The 19,726-nt window shown below is 43.2% G+C and overlaps 1 protein-coding gene across 1 annotated transcript in view; it reads right to left on the bottom strand.

Annotated features, from left to right (window-relative positions):
• Positions 1-15,707, bottom strand: part of vps33a (VPS33A core subunit of CORVET and HOPS complexes) — a 28,016-nt gene extending 12,309 nt beyond the window's left edge. The window contains exons 1-6 of the mRNA XM_070887804.1: positions 15,569-15,707; positions 12,136-12,201; positions 8,835-8,962; positions 7,548-7,737; positions 6,195-6,311; positions 5,230-5,404 (exon numbers count right to left, since the gene is read on the bottom strand). Of these exons, the coding sequence (XP_070743905.1) occupies positions 5,230-5,404; positions 6,195-6,311; positions 7,548-7,737; positions 8,835-8,962; positions 12,136-12,201; positions 15,569-15,685 (793 nt within the window). The 5' untranslated portion in view covers positions 15,686-15,707. The remainder of the gene's footprint in view (positions 1-5,229; positions 5,405-6,194; positions 6,312-7,547; positions 7,738-8,834; positions 8,963-12,135; positions 12,202-15,568) is intronic.
• Positions 15,708-19,726: the final 4,019 nt, after the last annotated feature.

The raw sequence follows: 19,726 nt of genomic DNA, 5'->3' as shown, positions 1-19,726 counted from the left end.
CATCAGTCATAGCCAGAGAATCACATGCAATGGCTTCTCTTCCCGCTCATGCACTATTACCTATGGAGTCCCCCAAGGATCAATCCTTGGCCCCCTCCTATTTCTCATCTACGGGCTGCCCCTTGGCGACATCATCCGAAAACACACAAGGTTCCACGTGCACGGACGGCACCAAACTCTATTTCAGCTCCCTTGACCCCTCCACTGTCTGATTAGTCAGACTGCTTGTCCGACATCCAGTACTAGATGAGCAGAAATTTCCTCCAACTAAATATTGGGAAGACCGAAGCCATCGTCTTTGGTCCCCGTCACAATCTCCATTCTCTGACTGCTGTTTCTAGCCCTGGCAACTGTCTGAAGCTGAGCCAGACTGTTTGCAACCTTGGTGTCATATTTGACCCAGAGATGAACTTCCGACCACATATCCACTCCATCACCAAGACCACCTACTTCCACCTCCGTAACATTGCCCAACTCTGCCCTGCCTCAGCTCAGCTGCTGCTTAAACCCTTATCAATGCCTTGATTTGACTATTCCAACGTCTAGATTTGACTATTCCAACGCTCTCCTAGCTGACCTCCGATCTTCCATCCTTCATAAACTGAAGCTCATTCAAAATTCTGCTGCCAGTATCCTAACTCGCACCAAGTTTCATTCACCCATTATCATCATAGGCAGTCCCTCTGAGTTGAGGAGGACTTGCTACCACATTAAAAATGAGTTCTCAGATAACGGTTTCCAATGCGGGAGCTACAGTCTCTGTCGCAGGTTGGACAGACGGTGGTTGAAAGTACGTTGGTTGAAGTTCCTTTTTTTTGTTGAAGTGCTTGGATTGTCATGCTCTCCTTCCGCCGTATGCACTCGGTGTCCGCTTGCTCCCGGCGGAGAGACTCAAGTGTTTGATTATTTATAGATTATTCTCTTCCATTTTGAGCGATTTTGTGCTTGTGATTTCCAGGTGTCGGTGGGGATGTTGAACCTCTTCAAGGAGGCCTTGAGGGTGTCCTTGCAGCATTTGCTCTGCCCACCTGGGGCTCACTTGCCCAGTCGGAGCTCCGAGTAAAACGTTTGCTTTGGGAGTCTCTTATCGGCCATACGGATGATGTGGCCAGTCCATCAGAGCTGATCGAGCATGGTCAATGCTTCGATGCTGAGGATGTTGGCCTGCATGAGAACACGGACATTGGTACGCCTATTCTGCCAATGGTTTTGCAGGATCTTCCTGAGGCAGTATTGATGGTATTTCTCCAGTGCTTTGATGTGCTGCTGTATATAGTCCATGTCTCAGAAGCATATATGCGGGCAGGTATCTCTACTGCTCTCGAGACCAAGAGCTTTGTGCCAGTTTTAAGGTTCTGGTCTTCAAACACTTTGTTAGGTGACCAAAGGCTACGCTGGCAATTGAAGGTGGCGTCGGACCTAGTCATCGCTGTCTGCCCTTGTTGACGGTAGGCTCCCGAGGTTTGGGAAATGGTCCATGTTGTCCAAGGCCGCATCATAGATTTTATAATCGGGGGGGGGGGGCAGTGCTGTGTGGCAGGGGCAGGTTGATAGAGCACTTTTGTTTTACGGATGTTTAGTGCAAGATCCATGCTCTCGTACACTACGTTGAATGTGTTGACGATGGTTTGGAGTTCGTCCTCCGAGTGAGCGCAAACGTCATTTGCATATTGTAATTCAATGGCAGAGGATTGCACGACCTTGGATCTGGATTGAAGGCGAGAGAGGTTGAACAGTTTCCCATTTGTTCTATAGATTACCTCCACTCCAGCAGGAAGCTTGCTGATGAGATGTAGCATTGCAGCAAGGAAGATCGAGAAGAGCGTTGGTGCAATGACAGCCTTGCTTCACCCCCACCTGTGGTGGATCCATTGGTCAGGGTCACAGCTTGCATGTTATGAAGCAAGCAGAGGATGGTGACAAGTTTGAGGACAGCCAAATTTGAAGAGGTACACTCCATAATCCCTCACGGTTGAGGGTGTCAAAGGCCTTTGTCAGGTCAAAGGCAGCCATGTATAGAGGTTGGTGTTGTTCCCTGCATTTCTCTTGAATTTGTCACGTGGTGAAGATCATGTCCATTGTGCCCCTTAGTGGCTGGAATTCGCATTGCAACTCTGGGAAGTGCTCTTCTGTCTCAGGGAAAAGACAGTGGAGGAGGATTTTTGCGATAACTTTCCCTGTGGTAGACAGCAGGGAAATTCCTCTGTAGTTACCGAATTATCTCCTTTCTTGAAGATGGTCATGATTACGACATCTCCGAGATCCCCTGGCATGCTCTCCTCCTTCCAAATAAGAGAAATTACCTTGTGTATTTGCGCCAATCGTGCTTCACCACCATGTTTGTGTTTCGGCGGGGATTCCATCTGCTCCCGAGGCCTTGTTGTTCCTCAGTTGTCGAATGGCCTTTTCAACCTCATGTCAGGTTGGGGTTGTACCGAGATGATGGCAGGTAGCATGCTGTGGGATGGAGTAGAGTACACTCACGTGAGCACGGATTGCCTCTGTCCTTGATTAAAACTTCTCCGTTCTTTGACCACAATGGGCTAGGACCTTGGGTGCTTGGTCTGTAGGTGGTCTTTACTGCACTGAAGAATCCACGCACATCATGCTCACTGACCTTCATTGGATACTGGTCCGGCAACAGCTCAATTTTAAAAGTCTCATCCTGGTTTTCAAATCCCTCCATGGCCTCACCCCTTCCTATCTCTGCAACCTCCTCCAGTCCTACAACCTTCAGCTATCTCTGCACTCCTCTTGCACATCCCTGATTTTAATCACTCCTCCAATGGCGGCTGTGCCTTCAGCTGTCTGGGGGTTAAGCTCTGGAATTCCCCGCCTCTCTCTCTCCTCCTTTATTACTCTCCTTAAAACCTACTTTTTGCCCATCTGTCCCAATATCTTGTGTGGCTGGGTGTCAAATTGTGTTTGATAACACTCCTGTGAAGCGCCTTGGGACGTTTTACTATGTTAAAGGCGCTATATAAATGCAAGTTGTTGTTGTTGTATATCCATGGACATAACATTACAGCTTTATCCACTTTAACCAAGGAGAATATAGGGAAAGAAACACACACACACACACAAACAAGTTTAATCATGCTTTGATAATGCACAGAAATAATACAATTTAAAAAAAAACTGTCCAGGCATACAAAAAGTAGTATCGCATACCAAACTGATATTTTGGCAGGATTGCAAAGGGCACTTCATCCCATTGAGCAGTGGTGACAAGGAGATTTACATATTGATCAGCATCTCTATTTTGGAAGTGGGATACTGTTTGATGTAAGCTAGTTTACCTCTACAAATAAGCCAAGGAATGGCCTCATTTATTGTGCAAAAAAAATTGAAGGCAGAAAGAAAGAATACAGTTCTTTTAATGTGTCCATTAATTCATCTAGCTGAATAATTACTGTTATTTGCTTTTAAAGAAAGGGGGCAGCCTTGAGGAAAATATGATGTTACTTGTTTACTAAGTGTGGGATCCATTAAATACCCATTTAAAAAAAAAAATAGGGCTTCAAATGCTAGCTACCTGCAGTAGGGCATGTACAGAAACTTATAAGCCAGATTTACATCACCATGGTTTATGACATTTGTGGATTAGGTTCAGTATTTTGGGCAGGGATTTTCACAGTTCAGTTAAATATTAAGGATCACTGTACAAACAAATGGGAATTTATGTTCATACACTTCCTTATCTGAATGTCCTAGGCCTTAAAGTGGGAAAAAACACCTCCACAAGAAAATGTACGACAAGTAGGAGGTAGAGATTGGAGGAGACCTCTTTACCGTCTTGGGAGTGAAAACCATTAGTAACAATAGGAACAATAGAGATGGGATACAAAGGACTAACCTATTTACAGCTAACTTCATCCAGACCAGATTATCACAATGTGCCAAACTATTTAATCTGATCAAAAGCTTTTTTTTTACATTGGATAGTTTTCCCAATTTTAAATGGATGATAATGCAAGTTAAATTCATTTTTTCATTTCCTTTAAATCACAGAAAGGTTACTTTAATAGAAAGCTGCTTAAGTAGGCGTACAGAACAAAATAATATCTCCAATATATTTCCTAAGCAGTAATAATTGAAATGTCAGTGTTGGGAGGGGTGAAAACACACACAATAAAACTGGGTTTAGGTGTGGATATTCAATATGGTCTGCCAGTGGAAAATGGAGCTTCTCATACAAGTCCATTGAACTTGTGGAGACACACTTGGAGCTATAAGTGGCTAGATGCCCACAAGATAATTACGGTTGAGAAAGGCTATGCGGCTCATGTTAGTTCATCCTGAAGTTCCCAATTTTCAGCATCCAATTGTTTCTTTAAAAAGATTCCAGCATTTTTCCCTCCACTACTCTTCCTGGAACTCAATTCCATATGTTAGTTTGTGTCTCCCATTTAAAACTGTACTAGTGCACGTACCAAGTGAAGGCCAAGAGCTTTCTTATAGGGAGAGCAACAGGAAACAAGGGGAGAATGGGGGCAAAGAATCACTAACAGTTTTCTCCACAATGATCTCCCCTCTTCTCCTGGAGATACTTATGCTACAGTACAGTACCACAGGTACCAGTAGCTTTCTGTAGCTTGGCTGTGGCCATTAATCATGTGTGAGCATCAGCAGGCTATTCAATTATGGGAGGGAGCACTGCAGCCAAGACTGGTATTGTCTTCACCCAAGAGGCACCCACGTGTGTTGCCCAACAGACATCACTGACTATCAGGAGCAGGAACCCTGACACTACGGCCCATTTGTAACACTGGCACCCTGAATGAAATGAGTTAACTCAGAACATACCAAAACGTCAACCTAGGACATTCCTGATCTGTACACCTCAGCATCACTATGCAGTGCTTTTATCCAGAGCCAACAGGGGATCTTCAAAAGCGGAATATGAATGCATAAAATTCCAGAAATGAGGGGTAAATCTTTTTTCATGTTGGGAAAAAATATCAGCTCAATTGAAATTTGGTTAAACAGAGGGTGGCTATGATTCCAATTCAGTCAAATGTTCATTGACTTGCTTGTCCTTATCTAAAATACCAGAAATTTAGTGTACAAGAAACATACAAGACTCGTACAAGATTTTTTTTAAACATTTGGAATACAAATATTTTGCAGTTATTTGCCAATTAACATTTTGCAACTACTGAGGAATGAAATATTTTAGTTAGTTGTCATCAATTATATATGCAACAATTGTAGATTTTCAGAACTTACTATTTTGAATGCCATATATTTCATCAATCAGTCCTTCATAGGTCAGTTGTGTTGCTAGGGGTGTTAACAGGTCAACGTTACGATCAAGTAACAGGAGTTTATCAAAGACAGGTAAAATCTGGTTCTGACTGCCAGCAAACTCTCGTTTCATTCTTAGCATCATATTTGCCACAAGCTGTGGAGAAAAGGTCAGGGTTAAAATTATGAACCCAACGGTCATGAGCCAAGCCCCTGGAAGTACAACTCCACTCCTTGACAAAATCCACAAGATATTGCCACCCTCTGCACCACATTTGACTCCGAAATGACAAGAAAAATTAAAAAGGGCACAAGAATAGAGCCTATGACACCAGATATCAGAGGAGCAATGGAGAAAAGTATGGAAGCAGAGCTTCATAAGTATCACATGCAGCAGAATGGGTGAGGGAGGGCAAGCTCAAGATAATACACTGACCATACCGTACTCACAGGTGGGGATGACTGCTGGAGGAACATTACTGCATTTTGGGAAGGAGTCTGAAAAAACAAAGAACCCCACAATCTCTGCAGACCCAAGTCTAACACTGTTGCCTCCTACTGGTGAGTCAACTGTTTGCAGTGTTGCTGCAAGATGCATATTCCAATGCTTTAAATAGCAAACGAGCAAGGATCAGATCATCCATTCACTATGCCACAGAACACTATCGTAGATGACACTTGTTCATCTACATTATAAAATATCCATGTGCTGCATCAGCAGTTCATGATGGAAAATAACAATGCTGCACTCCTATGGAAGAAAGGTTCTGCTCACTGGTTCAAATTTCTGTATTTTAAAATACTGCACTTCTTAATTAAAAATAAAAGAAAAAAAAATAAAGTGCATTTGACATTCTTCTCAGTTTATAACCAATGTCATCCTCAAATCTTATTCTTAGCATTGAAGAACATAACACTCAAGCAAGGTGGAAAAGGTTTGAACATACCCGTGCACATTCGCCTTTTCCAAATATCTGTGGGATGGTTCCATACAAAGCTTGCAGAGTCATCAGTCCTTTGGCAACATGGAATAGAACAGTCTGATCATTCTCTAGATAACACTCCTATTTGCAAATACAACAACAGTTAAATTAATTTCTGTAAAGACAGACCCTTAAAGTAAGTAGTTTAGGATTTGATATTTGTTTATTTCAATCCATTTTTCACAAGCTGTGTCAATCTCTCAATAGCTCAACTTCTATGTCTACAATTCTTGTCACTTGGGCTCGACATTAACTTTTAATCTGTCTATACAAGATAAGTGCTGCCGTCTAATTTTACTTGCCTAAATTCTAGCCTACTTATACTACCACCGTTGCATTGATGGAAAGCAGTTTTGGGTGCACATCATGTGAAAGTGTTAGCACAACGCAAAAGTCAGATCAGCTATTTGCATTTGTTAAAAGTGCCCACCTGATCAACTGGCCCTCCTGGGAACATTATAAATGTTTTTTAAATGTTAAAAGAAAGCAAGTGCTCCCATCTGCACTTTAACTTAATTATAAAATGCTGACATATACATTGAACAGCAACTTGTAAAGATTATTTTAAATGATCAAAATGTACATTATCAAACGTCTGAGACAATGTGATCAAACATTGGGCTCTAAAGAACAGCATGCTTTGAACTATAATTGTGATCAATGCTCAAACTTCCTTGCTTTAAATGTGTGCCTTAGTAGAACTGCAGCTGGCCCCTTGCACTGTTAAAAAATATACATCCTATAATGCTGTACTTGGTTGCATAAATACAATCTGCTCATCCAGCTGCAGTAGAAAGTAGTTCAACATAAGAGTTAAAACTGAAGAAAAATCCACAAAAACAATAAATTGTGCAAATTGGAAGCCTTGGAAAGAATATGGCACATTTCAAAGAACAAATTACTTATTTAATATATTTCATTGCTGCAAAAAGAACCCAGTCTAAACTCTGGGTGAAAGGGAACAGTTAGTGTTTCACTTGCCAAATAACACTGTGCCAATATTTATACTTTATGCAAATTACATTATATCCTCACTTGTACATTGTGATTTTCATAGGCCTCAAGTGCCAAACTGCGCAGTGATGGGGATCCCAACTAAACACACGAGCCCTGACCATTACACAGAATATATGGAACCTCACCTAATACGATCAGATGCCATTCAGAATACTGTGGGGAAAGTAACTGAGTTATCCAGTCATGTAAGCAAATACAGAAAGCCTAATTTGCAACCAAGTTTATGTCAAGAGAGATATATTTGTGTTGATACTTAAAGTAAACTTGAGACTTTGCAATGGAAATGAGATAACCAGTTACCCTAAATGCACTTTCAGCTTCCATGGACATCAGATCACTATCAAATGGAATTAAATCCAGGCTGTACTCCTCTATATGGGTGATGTTGACCAGTAGCCCTTGTTCTTTTAGTCGCTGTTCACAAAGGAGACTTCGACGTGGCAGAAACAGGATATGGAAATCTCTGTGAGGCCCATGAAGTCTGTCTTCACTAAAATAAAATTTGAAAATTAATATATCGAGGTAATGATTTACACCTTACAAGCCTAGACTATACTGAATTTCTAGTCCCATTTCTACCACTCTGGTTCAGATTCTTAATTCTTCTGTTGCTAGGGATTTTGTATACTGCTGTTTATCGGACTAGTGATTATTGATTATATCCAGGAACCTTTTATCCAGTGTAAAACCATAATGGGTGGGGAAAGACTTCATGCATCAATAGGTTTGCATGTACATGGAGAAAATAACCTGTTTGCACATGCAAACTTAAAGTTAGTTGTAAACATATGTGCACAGATGTTTCAAATTACAGCAACTGAAAACCAGCCTTTTATTCTCTGGTTTTTATTCCGTACAATTACTGAGTGACCACCCTCAAAACTTGATTGTCTAGTTAAAAACCAAAAGATGGTCATCCAATTACATCAGCATCTGTAACAATGCTTTAACCATTATTATACCAGCTATTTAAACTAGAACAAGGTTTTTTTTCCTCAGTTGGAATAATGAGAAAAGCTCATGTGTCACCAAGTAGAACATTTGACTGAAGTGTTCATATTGATGAGGCAGAGAATACCTTCACCATACAGACTGCAGCTGTTCAAGATGGGGCCTTTACCACCACCTTCTCAAGGGCAATTAGAGATTGGCAATAAATGCTGGCCTTGCCAATGACTCCCACATTCCAAGAACGAATAAAAAAAAAGACAAATATTACCAGACATTAGAACCATTTCAAAAAAGATACAGTATATTTGTCTTATTAATGTGACATCTCCTTAGGAGCTGCACAATTTTCTGACCGAAAAGGCTGCATGCCCAGGACTTTGTCTATGCCATTATGTAACCAAACGCCTTGACTGGAATGGTTGGCTTATAGAGGTAACTATTGTCCCGCCTGATGGGGAAACAACCATAACAGCATAAAGATATGTCCTTGGCTACACAGCAGAATGGAGCACCAATCCAGGGGCAGAATATCCATGTTAACATTTTATACTAAACAACATGGAAAAACAAAAGTTAAAAAATGACAAATCAAAAAAAAAAAATCAGCATTCTGATTTAAAACTGAAAAGCACCTACCAACGAATATTATCAGCAATGATGTCCATTAGTTCCAGTCTAGGCCTCACAAAGAAAATTATGTTTTTGACTTCAGCTGCAGGTAAACGCCCTTCCTTCAGCGTAAACATTTTATCCACTTCATGTTCCTGAAGGATTGTAAGACATTACTATTACTGTATGTATCATGAAAGATTAAAAAAGAAAAACTGTTAACCACCATGGAAAAGCAGACTTATTCACAGGACTTTAAGAACCAATTGGTCAATCAAATGTGGATTTTATTATTTAAAATATTCTACAATTTTGTTGTTTGAAAGAGGAAATACCACATTCCTAAACAAAATCACATTGGCCCAGAATTTGCAGTCAGCAGCAAAGCGACGCCGATCGCCGTTGATCTCGAAGAAAGCTGCCCACAAAGATCTTGCGACCTCTGTGGCGAAAACTTGAGTTTTCGCAACGTTAAACTGACTGCAGCGCTGTCAAAGGGGGAATCCCCAGCGGCGAACAGCAGTGACGTCATCAAGCTGTCTAAGTAGTCAATCACATTGAAGAATTCTCACAGAAAGCAAACCACGAAATAAAAAGCAATGCTTCCATTTACTTTTTTAAAATTTTGCCAAGAGCAAAATAAAGACTGGGACATACACATGGGGTTAAGGTAGTAGCTGAAATATCAAAGAAGCTTAAAATATTTTTATTATTTTAAAAATCTAATAATTTTCTATCATAATGGAGAAATTTGACATTGCACAAATATAAAATGTGTTTTTCAGGGCCACAACGGTTATTCAGCTTTCAATACGCCGTTAAATCGAGTAGATTGAGCCTATACTTTCTGGAGTTTAGAGGAATGAGGTGTGATCTCATTGAAACATACAAGATTCTGAGGAGGAATTGACAGGATAAATGCTGAGAGATTGTTTCCCCTGGCTGGTGTGTCTAGAACTAGGAGGTACAGTCTCAGGATAAGGGTTCGACCTTTTAAGACCGAGATGAGGAAGAATTTCTTCACTTGGTGGGTTGCGAATCTTTGGAATTTCTGCCTTAAAGAGCTGTGGATGTTCAATCATTGAGTATATTCAAGGGGATTCTAGAGGAATCAAGGGATATGGGGACAGGGCAGGAAAGTGGAGCTGAGGTCGAAGATCAGCCATGATCTTATTGCATGACGGAGCAGGCTCAAAGGGCCGTATCGCCGATTCCTGCTCCTAATTCTTGTATTAAAACCTCAGTTACACTATTCCAACAGCGTGTAACTTTTTAATGGGGTGTTCATCAGCGATAATACAGCAAAAGAAGCTCAAGTATTTGTCAGTTTAACTGATTTCACCGATTGCTGGATCTGAGGAGTTCTACACCAATCCTGTGGCGGAGCGGGGAATGACTGACTGCAACTTCACGATTTCCACATTTAGCTGCGCATGCAGTGGGGTAACGACAGCGAAGGCTAACAGTTTGCCGTCATTACCACCGCAAAATCTGGGCTATTATAGTAATTACGCAAAAATGTTAGCAAGCATTGTTGCCTACATAGCAAACTATGCAACAATCTGTTGATGCATAATGTTTTACAGAACTTCAAAATAGGTTTCAGGCAATACAGTTCTATTGCAATGCAGCTTGCCTGTGTAAATAAAGGTATTTTAGATTAAGAGTAAAAACAAGTTAGTTTCCAATCCAGGTTCCAACCGTCTCATAACTAAATACATCTATAACGAATATCCATATTTGGGAGGGGATGGGTTGAGAAGAACAACACTATGGGCCCAAGTTTCCACATGATTCGCGCCTGATTTTTTAGGAGCAACTGGTGGAGAACGGACTATTTTAGAAATCGCAATTCTCCACATTTTTTTTCTGCAGTTCTAGTCAGGTAGAACAGTTCTAGTTTAGAACAGAATTTTTTCTTCAAAAGGGGGCGTGTCCGGCCACTGACTCTGATTTAAAAGTTTCCACAGTGAAAATGTACTCCAAACTAAAGTAGAATGGAGCCAGTGAATATTTTTGTAGAACTGAAAAAACCTGTTCTACACATTAAAAAATCAGGCGCAGGTTACAAATTAGGCGTCCAGAACAAGGTGGGGAGGGGGGGGGGAGGGAGGGAAAGGGAAGTCATTAAATTCTATAATAAATCCTTATTTATACTCCTACAAATAAATCCAACCTGAATAAACATTTATAAGCAAAGAAAAGATTAAATAAACCATCTTCCTACCTGTGTGAAAGTGCTAGAGAGAGGGAGAGAGAGAGGGAGAGAGAGAGGGAGAGAGAGAGGGAGAGAGAGAGGGGGAGGGAGGGAGAGAGGGAGGGAGAGAGGGAGGGGGAGAGGGAGGGGGAGAGGGAGGGGGAGAGGGAGGGGGAGAGGGAGGGAGAGGGAGGGGGAGAGGGAGGGGGAGAGGGAGGGGGAGGGAGGGAGAGGGAGGGGGAGGGAGGGGGAGGGAGGGGGAGGGAGGGGGAGGGAGGGGGGGAGGGGGGGGGGGAGGGGGGGGAGGGGGGGGGAGGGGGGGGGAGGGGGGGGAGGGGGGGGAGAGAGAGGGGGAGAGAGGGGGAGAGAGGGGGAGAGAGGGGGAGAGAGGGGGAGAGAGAGGGAGAGAGAGGGAGAGCGGGGGGGGGGGTCGGGTTGGGTAACAGGAGCGCGGGTCGGGGCGGGTCTCGGGGGGAGGGTGTTGGGTCTCGGGTCGAGGCGGGGGGGGTGTCGTGGGAGAGCGGGTGTCGGGTCGGGGCGGGGGAGAGCGGGTGTCGGGTCGGGTGAGAGCGGGTGTCGGGTCGGGTCGGGGGAGAGCGGGTGTCGGGTCGGGTCGGCAGGGGGGAGCGGGTGTCGGGTCGGGTCGGCAGGGGGGAGCGGGTGTCGGGTCTCGGGGTCGGGAGCAGGTCTCGGGTCGGGGCGGAGCGGGTGTCGGGTCGGGGCTGGCCGTGGGAGGAGCCTCATTCACGCAGCCCCAGTGAGGCCATTGGGCCAGGGGCTGCGTGCTTCGGGCCCCTCCCACACAGTTCGGCGCCTGGAGCTACTGCACTTGCGTGCCGACTGTAGCGCGCATGTGCAGAGGTCCCGGCACTGTTTTCAGCGCCGGGACCTGGCTCCGCCCCCCCACAGCTCGTGCTGGCTGCGCCGAGGGCCACAGTAGGTGGAGACTACCGAGGATTTTTTTAGGCGCCGTTTTAGGAGCAAAAAACGGGCGCCCAGCTCGGAGGGGCGCCCGTTTTTTTTCTTGTGGAAACTTGGGCCCTATATGTTAGAAGTGTGACATTTAGTAAAATAAACACACACCAATGTTGGCCATTCGGAGTGCCCAAGACTTAGGAAACAGCCATTTACCTTCAAAAGTGAATACTGTGCAATTAATCCAAATGGCCCAGTAAGATACTCGTCCCAAACTATCGCCTGTGCAAGAAAAATAGACTGTTATTCATATGCCAGAAATTCACAATGACTTGGAGTCTCAAACAGTCATGTGCCTGCAATTCCAGCAGAAAGATCAATCTCCAACAATAATTAGCAGAATCCAGAAAGCAGAGTCTACAGATTTTAGTTTTAAGCTCAGTCTTATTTTATGTTTTTAAATTTAATTCTCAGGATGTGGACGTCGCTGGCATTTATTGCCCATCCCAACTTGCCTTGGTAAGTGGTTTGAAAGAACGGAGTGGCTTTCTAGGCCACTTCAAAAAGGGCAATTCAGAGTCAGCCATGATATTAAATGGTGGAGCAGGCTCAAGGGGCCAGGTGGCCTACTCCTGCTCCTATTTCTTATGTTCTTGTGTGGTACTGGAATAATATATTAGCCAGACCAGGTTAGGACAGCAGGTTTCTTTCCCTAAAGGACATTAGTGAACCAGTTGGGTTTTAAATTATGAGGTACCAAAAACCTTTTGTAAGTATACTTCTGAAATCAAGATACAAATATTGAGTTCTTGTACATCTCTGGCTACCAGAGCATCTGATATATGTACTCAAAGTACTGACCAACAGTATTAACATCTGTCCAAGTAAAGTCGTCAAATAAGGTGATTCCAATGTGTATATATAATCCTTAGAAAAAAATCTATTTCTATCACTATTTGCAGCGCCAAAAAGTAACAAGCTTGAGGAAACACAACTGTATTTTAACAGAATATCACATACCATATAGTCCCATGTTCCAACTTAGCTCATTAGCGATCTAATTTGTAGAACCTTGTAGCAGCATATACTTTAAAAAAACTTAAAAGGCTGTAAGACCATCCAATAGGCACAAAGTAGGCATGTCAAAAACTTTCAAGGATGACAAAGCTTAAACAGCAAGCAATTCATTCAATATCTTAGCTCCTCAGAGAAATAAATGTTAGATTGGGTCTGATGTTCACCTTTATTTTTTGAACTATTTAAAAAAATTCTAATTTACAGCTGTATTAAAAAAAGTAACAATGGAGTAATATCACAATATTTGTCTCTGCTAAAAAGAACTAAGATAACAGGGAGTTGTGATATTCGATGAGAATAAGCAACTACTGGAAAAGAAAAAGAACAACAAGTATCACCTTGAAGGAAGACATACAGATAATGGGATAATAAATATTTTAAAACTTGTAACTTTTCCATCTGATCCTTGCCACCTCAAGAATCAAAAAAATCTATGGAATCTTTAGGTTTAGAAAGCTAATAGCATTAAATTTAAATCAATCCAGACACTACAGGTTAGACAAATGAGTTGTTTTTATATTTCACACTATAGCCATCACCCTTCTTGATATAAAATGGTATAAATTGGGGTAGAATTGCTGACAAAAGTATTGCTACCCTAAATTAATGCAAACATAACTAAATTAGTAACACTAGATAAGACCTAATAACAGAAATGATCCTAATTAGTGTATTGCAGCAAACTAACTATAGGGGGAAAATCTCACTGATTCACTATGTATTGTACCTTTAACATAGATCCCAAGGTACTTCATAGAAGCAAAAATCAGACACCAAGAAGTAGCATGGTCAAAGTTATAGGTTTACTCCTCTTCCCAAAGCACCTTACCATGCAAGCGCATGAAATGCAACACCTGCCCTTCACCTCCTCCCTCCCCACCGTCCAGCGCCATAAACACTTTCTAGGTGAAACAGCGATTTACTTGTACTTCTTTCTATTAAATATACTGCATTTGTTGTTCACAAGTATCTAAATTGTCAGATTGCTTGTCCGACATTCCAGTACTGGATGAGCAGAAATTTTTTCCAATTAAATATTGGGAACACCGGAGCCATTGTCTTTGGTCCCTGCCAGAAACTGTGTTCCTTCACCATTGACCCCCATCCCTCTCCCTAGTATCAATCTGAGGGTGAACAAGATTGTTCGCAACCTAGGTGTCATATTTGACCCCGAAATTAGTTTCAGCCATGTATCCACGGCATAGCTAAAACTGCCTTTTTCCACCTCCGTTACATTGCCCACCTCCACCCCTGCCTCAGCTCTTCTGCTGAAACCCTCATTCACGCCTTTATTATCTCTAGATTTGACTACTTCAACGCACTCCTGGTTGACCTCCCACTGTCTACACTATGTAAACTTGAGGTCATCTGTATAAAGCGACTAAGTTTTAGTGCAGGCTCTTGTTTTCAGGATCTATCATTTTTTAAACATTGCTCCCACATATCTGAAAAATATTCATTTTTTGTTAAAAATGCATGGTAAACAACAACATGTATTTATATAGCACCTTTAAAGTAGTAAAATGTCCCAAGGCGCTTCACAGGAGTGTCACAAGACAAAAAAATAAATTTGACAGTGAACCACACAAGAAGAAATTACGGCAGTTGACCAAAAGCTTGTTCAAAGAGGTAGGTTTTAAGGAGCGTCTTAAAAGGAGGAAAGAGAAGTAGTGAGGCAGAGAGGTTTAGGGAGCAAGTTCCAGAGCTTAGGGCCCAGGCAGCTGAAGGCACGGCCAGCAATGTTTATAATCAGGGATGCTCAAAAGGTCAGAATTTGAAGAGTGCAGATATCTCGGGAGGGGTCGAGAGACTGAAGGAGATTACAAAATAGGGAGGGGCGAGGTCATGGAGGGATATGTAAACAGGGACGAGAATTTTGAAATCGAGGCGTTGCTTAACCGGGAGCCAGTGTATTTAATGCACACTTTTGGATACACGCACACTTAAGCAAGCTCAGGATCACCCAATAAGCTATGCATATATAAACTTTTTATTGTCAATTTTTTGTGGGACGAGGAAGAGTCAAGAATTTGATTCATTTTCTCAACAATGTCATTGAAATTAATTTCCTGAACTTGACAAGTATACATTCAGGACTCTGGCAAATTAAGACAATAACCAAGAGCGATTGAGCATTAATGAATTTTAGTAAAATTAATGACAAACAACATGTAGAACATTGGCGTTGCATTTCTGCCCTCCTTTATGTCAGAGTACTTGTTTAGCATTTCTGTAATTGAAGCAGGCAGTAATCACGTTTTTCAGGATTATTAATAAGGATGGGGTGGTCTCTCTCTCCCCCCCCCGTGCTGGGGTGCCCTGTTTCCCCCACCCCCGGTGCCGGGCTGCCCTGGTGCTTCCCCCCCACCCTCCGGTGCCAGGGTGCCCTAGTTCTTCCTTCCCCCCCGGTGCCAGGGTGCCCTGTTTCTTCCCCCCCCTCCGGTGCCGGGGTGCCCGGTTTTACCCCCACGCCGGTGCTGGCCTTTCAGCCCCGGCCCCGAGCCTGGAGCACCGAATTGTCTAATTCACCGCGAGAGCGCACTCTGGGGCCCGGCAGACGCGTGCCGCCGACCTTGCTGCCTTCACATTTGTCAAGGAACTCGCGCAGCTCCTTGCGGGCCGCCTCCCGCAGGTTGTTGAGAATCACCCGCCCGTAGTTCAGGTGCGTCGCCATCTTCAGCGTGGTCATGTGACGCCGCGGCCGCCAGCCCACGTGACCCTGGCGCGTCTCCATCGGGGCGGGAGGGGCAGGAGCAGGAGAGGGGAGGAAAGAGACTTCGAGAGTAGTGGGAGAGGAACAGGAGAAGGAGAGAGTGGGAGAGCAAGGGGGGTGAGACTGCAGCTGGCTGCTTTTAGAATGGGGACCAATTGGAGCAAATTGCACATGATTAACTACTTGTTGTTATTTAATACACTGTCAATGCATTTAAAGGACGTGGTGAACAGTATTCTTTTTAGGGGAAAAAAACTATTTGAAATAGACCAATAAAATGACTATGGTTCCAGGACCATCTGAGGAACATCATCATACCAAATGCCCCCTTCAAGAGAAGGGCACTAATAAAACATTTTCACAAAAGTCCATCCAACTAAGAGAAGCTTAGAACGAAATTACAGTTTTTGCTCCTCATCTATGATGCAATTTATGATCCAAATCTGATCCCTTGTGCATTGTCAATTTTTATCACTCCACCCTTGGTGGCCGTGCCTTCAGTTGCCTTGGCCCTATGCTCGAGAATTCTCTCCCTAAACCTCTCTGCCTCTATCTCACCTCCTTTAAGACGCTCCTTAAAAACTACTCTCACCTGTCCTAATATCTCTTTATGTGGTTTGGTGTCAAATTTTATTTCATAACGCTCCTGTGAAGTGCCTTGGGATGTGTTACTACATTAAAGGTGCTATATAAATACAATTTGTTATTGTTGATGTTCTGTCCTGTGGTGCCCACCGTTTGCGGAAGGCCTTGAACATACCGATGGAGTGTGTGATTCCTCTCCATGGCTACCCAGGCGTGAAAAAGAGGCAGGCAGTCGGAGTTACATCCCTTCCACCCCCACGGATCCTATGCATCTCTATTTGGGAAAGGTGACAGCCGATACCACTGATCAATCTTCAGCCATGAACAAATTTTTTAATTGACCTGTCTAAACTATATTGCAGGATTATCCATAGCATAAATCACCTCCGATGCCCATAATATTTTTGTCGGATTGTCAACTGTGATAGCAGCACAGGCTTTGGCTGCCTTAAAATAGAAAACTATTTGACAGTCGTGCAATTCAATCCCCAAAGCACTGATACAAATCCCAGAATACTATGTAATAGTAATGAAACCTTTCTTCTGCAGTCACGGCAAATCAGTGGCCCTGATGTAATATTGTTATAAAAACATTTCTTCTGACTCACCTGAATTAATACCACAGGAGATGTGCTAATAAAGTTTTTTGAAAGTACATCATGAAGATTTGGAGGACATGATTTAATTCCCACTCATACTGCTGACTAGATCTTTTGTGACTCTGTCACATTGAGTTTTTAGGTCATCCCAGCTGTGGGATATAAATCAAGTGCTATGGGTCTTCATGATGTATCCTTTATTTAAATAGTATATACTGTGGATGAATAAACTGCAGTTGCTCTAGAGTAGAAAGCAGGTCATCCCCCTGCAAAACAGATACACCGTTTTGAGTACTGTTTCAGGGGTGGGCAGCAGCAGCCAAGTTCATGGCACCGTGGCTGGCTCTGCTGCACAGGAGGGCAGGAAAAAGAGTGGGAGAGCGATAGTGATAGGGGATTCAATTGTAAGGGGAATAGATAGGCGTTTCTGCGGCCGCAACCGAGACTCCAGGATGGTATGTTGCCTCCCTGGTGCAAGGGCCAAGGATGTCTCGGAGCGGGTGCAGGACATTCTGAAAAGGGAGGGTGAACAGCCAGTTGTCGTGGTGCACATTGGTACCAACGATATAGGTAAAAGAAGGGATGAGGTCCTACAAGATGAATTTAAGGAGCTAGGAGCTAAATTAAAATGTAGGACCTCAAAAGTAGTAATCTCGGGATTGCTACCAGTGCCACTTGCTAGTCAGAGTAAGAATCGCAGGATAGCTCAGATGAATACGTGGCTTGAGTAGTGGTGCAGCAGGGAGGGATTCAAATTCCTGGGGCATTGTAACCGGTTCTGGGGGAGGTGGGACCAGTACAAACCTGCACCTAGGCAGGACCAGAACCAATGTCCTAGGGGGAGTGTTTGCTAGTGCTGTTGGGGAGGAGTTAAACTAATATGGCAGGGGGATGGGAACCAATGCAGGAAGACAGAGGGAAACAAAAAGGAGACAAAAGCAAAAGACAGAAAGGAGATGAGTAAAAGTGGAGGGCAGAGAAACCCAAGGCAAAAACAAAAAGGGTCACTGTACAGCAAAATTCTAAAGGGTCAAAGTGTAATAAAAAGGAAAGCCTGAAAGCTCGGTGCCTCAATGCAAGGAGTATTCGGAACACAGGAGAGGCCTCTGAACTAGTTAGATGGGTGAGAGCTCAGATGAACAGGATCCCAAGAAAGAATGCAAAAGGCAGGAGGCAACAGAGCAGAGTAGCATTGGGGTAAGTGTAAACCACAAGGTGATAGGAAGGGACAATATGTATGAATATAAAGGGGCTGCAGGAGGGGTCAAAACTAAAAATCATGGTTTAAAAACTAGTATTAAAACACTACCTAAACGCATGCAGCATTCGAAATAACGTAAATGAGTTGAAGGCACAAATCATTACAAATGGGTATGATTTGATGGCCATTACAGAAACGTGGTTGCAGGGTGGCCCAGACTGGGAATTAAACATACAGGGGTATCTGACAATTCGGAAAGATAGACAAGAAGGGAAAGGAGGTGGGGTAGCACTGTTAATAAAGGAAGATATCAGGGCAGTTGTGAGAGACGATATTGGCTCTAATGAACAAAATGTTGAATCATTGTGGGTGGAGAGTAGAGATAGTAAGGGGAAAAAGTCACTGGTGGGCGTAATTTATAGGCCCCCAAATAATAACTTCACGGTGGGGCGGGCAATAATCAAGGGAATAATGGAGGCATGTGAAAAAGGAACAGCAGTAATCATGGGGGATTTTAACCTACATATCGATTGGTCAAATCAAATCGCACGAGGTAGCCTGGAGGAGGAATTCATAGAATGCATACGGGATTGTTTCTTAGAACAGTATGTTACAGAACCTACAAGGGAGCAAGCGATCTTAGATCTGGTCCTGTGTAATGAGACAGGAATAATAAACGATCTCCTCGTAAAAGATCCTCTCGGAATGAGTGATCACAGTATGGTTGAATTTGTAATACAGATTGAGGGTGAGGAAGTAGTGTCTCAAACGAGCATACTATGCTTAAACACAGGGGACTACAGTGGGATGAGGGCAGAGTTGGCTAAAGTAGACTGGAAACACAGACTAAACGTGGCACAATTGAGGAACAGTGGAGGACTTTTAAGGAGCTCTTTCATAGTGCTCAACAAAAATATATTCCAGTGAAAAAGAAGGGCGGTAAGAGAAGGGATAACCAGCCGTGGATAATCAAGGAAATAAAGGAGAGTATCAAATTAAAAACTAATGCGTATAAGGTGGCCAAGGTTAGTGGGAAACTAGAAGATTGGGAAAATTTTAAACGACAGCAAAGAATGACTAAGAAAGCAATAAAGGAAAGATAGATTACGAAAGTAAACTTGCGCAAAGGAGAACCAGTTGATGTGGTATATTTGGACTTTCAGAAGGCTTTCGACAAGGTCCCACACAAGAGATTAATGTGCAAAGTTAAAGCACATGGGATTGGGGGTAGTGTGCTGACGTGGATTGAGAACTGGTTGTCAGACAGGAAGCAAAGAGTAGGAGTAAACGGGTACTTTTCAGAATGGCAGGCAGTGACTAGTGGAGTGCCGCAAGGTTCTGTGCTGGGGCCCCAGCTGTTTACATTGTACATTAATGATTTAGACGAGGGGATTAAATGCAGTATCTCCAAATTTGCGGATGATACTAAGTTGGGTGGCAGTGTGAGCTGCGAGGAGGATGCTATTAGGCTGCAGAGTGACTTGGATAGGTTAGGTGAGTGGGCAAATGCATGGCAGATGAAGTATAATGTGGATAAATGTGAGGTTATCCACTTTGGTGGTAAAAACAGAGAGACAGACTATTATCTGAATGGTGACAGATTAGGAAAAGGGAAGGTGCAACGAGACCTGG

Source organism: Pristiophorus japonicus, chromosome 8, assembly GCF_044704955.1.
Source record: "Pristiophorus japonicus isolate sPriJap1 chromosome 8, sPriJap1.hap1, whole genome shotgun sequence".
NCBI lineage: Eukaryota > Metazoa > Chordata > Chondrichthyes > Pristiophoridae > Pristiophorus > Pristiophorus japonicus.
Note: the sequence above shows the minus strand (reverse complement) of the source record. Positions and strands in the feature narration are given on the sequence as shown.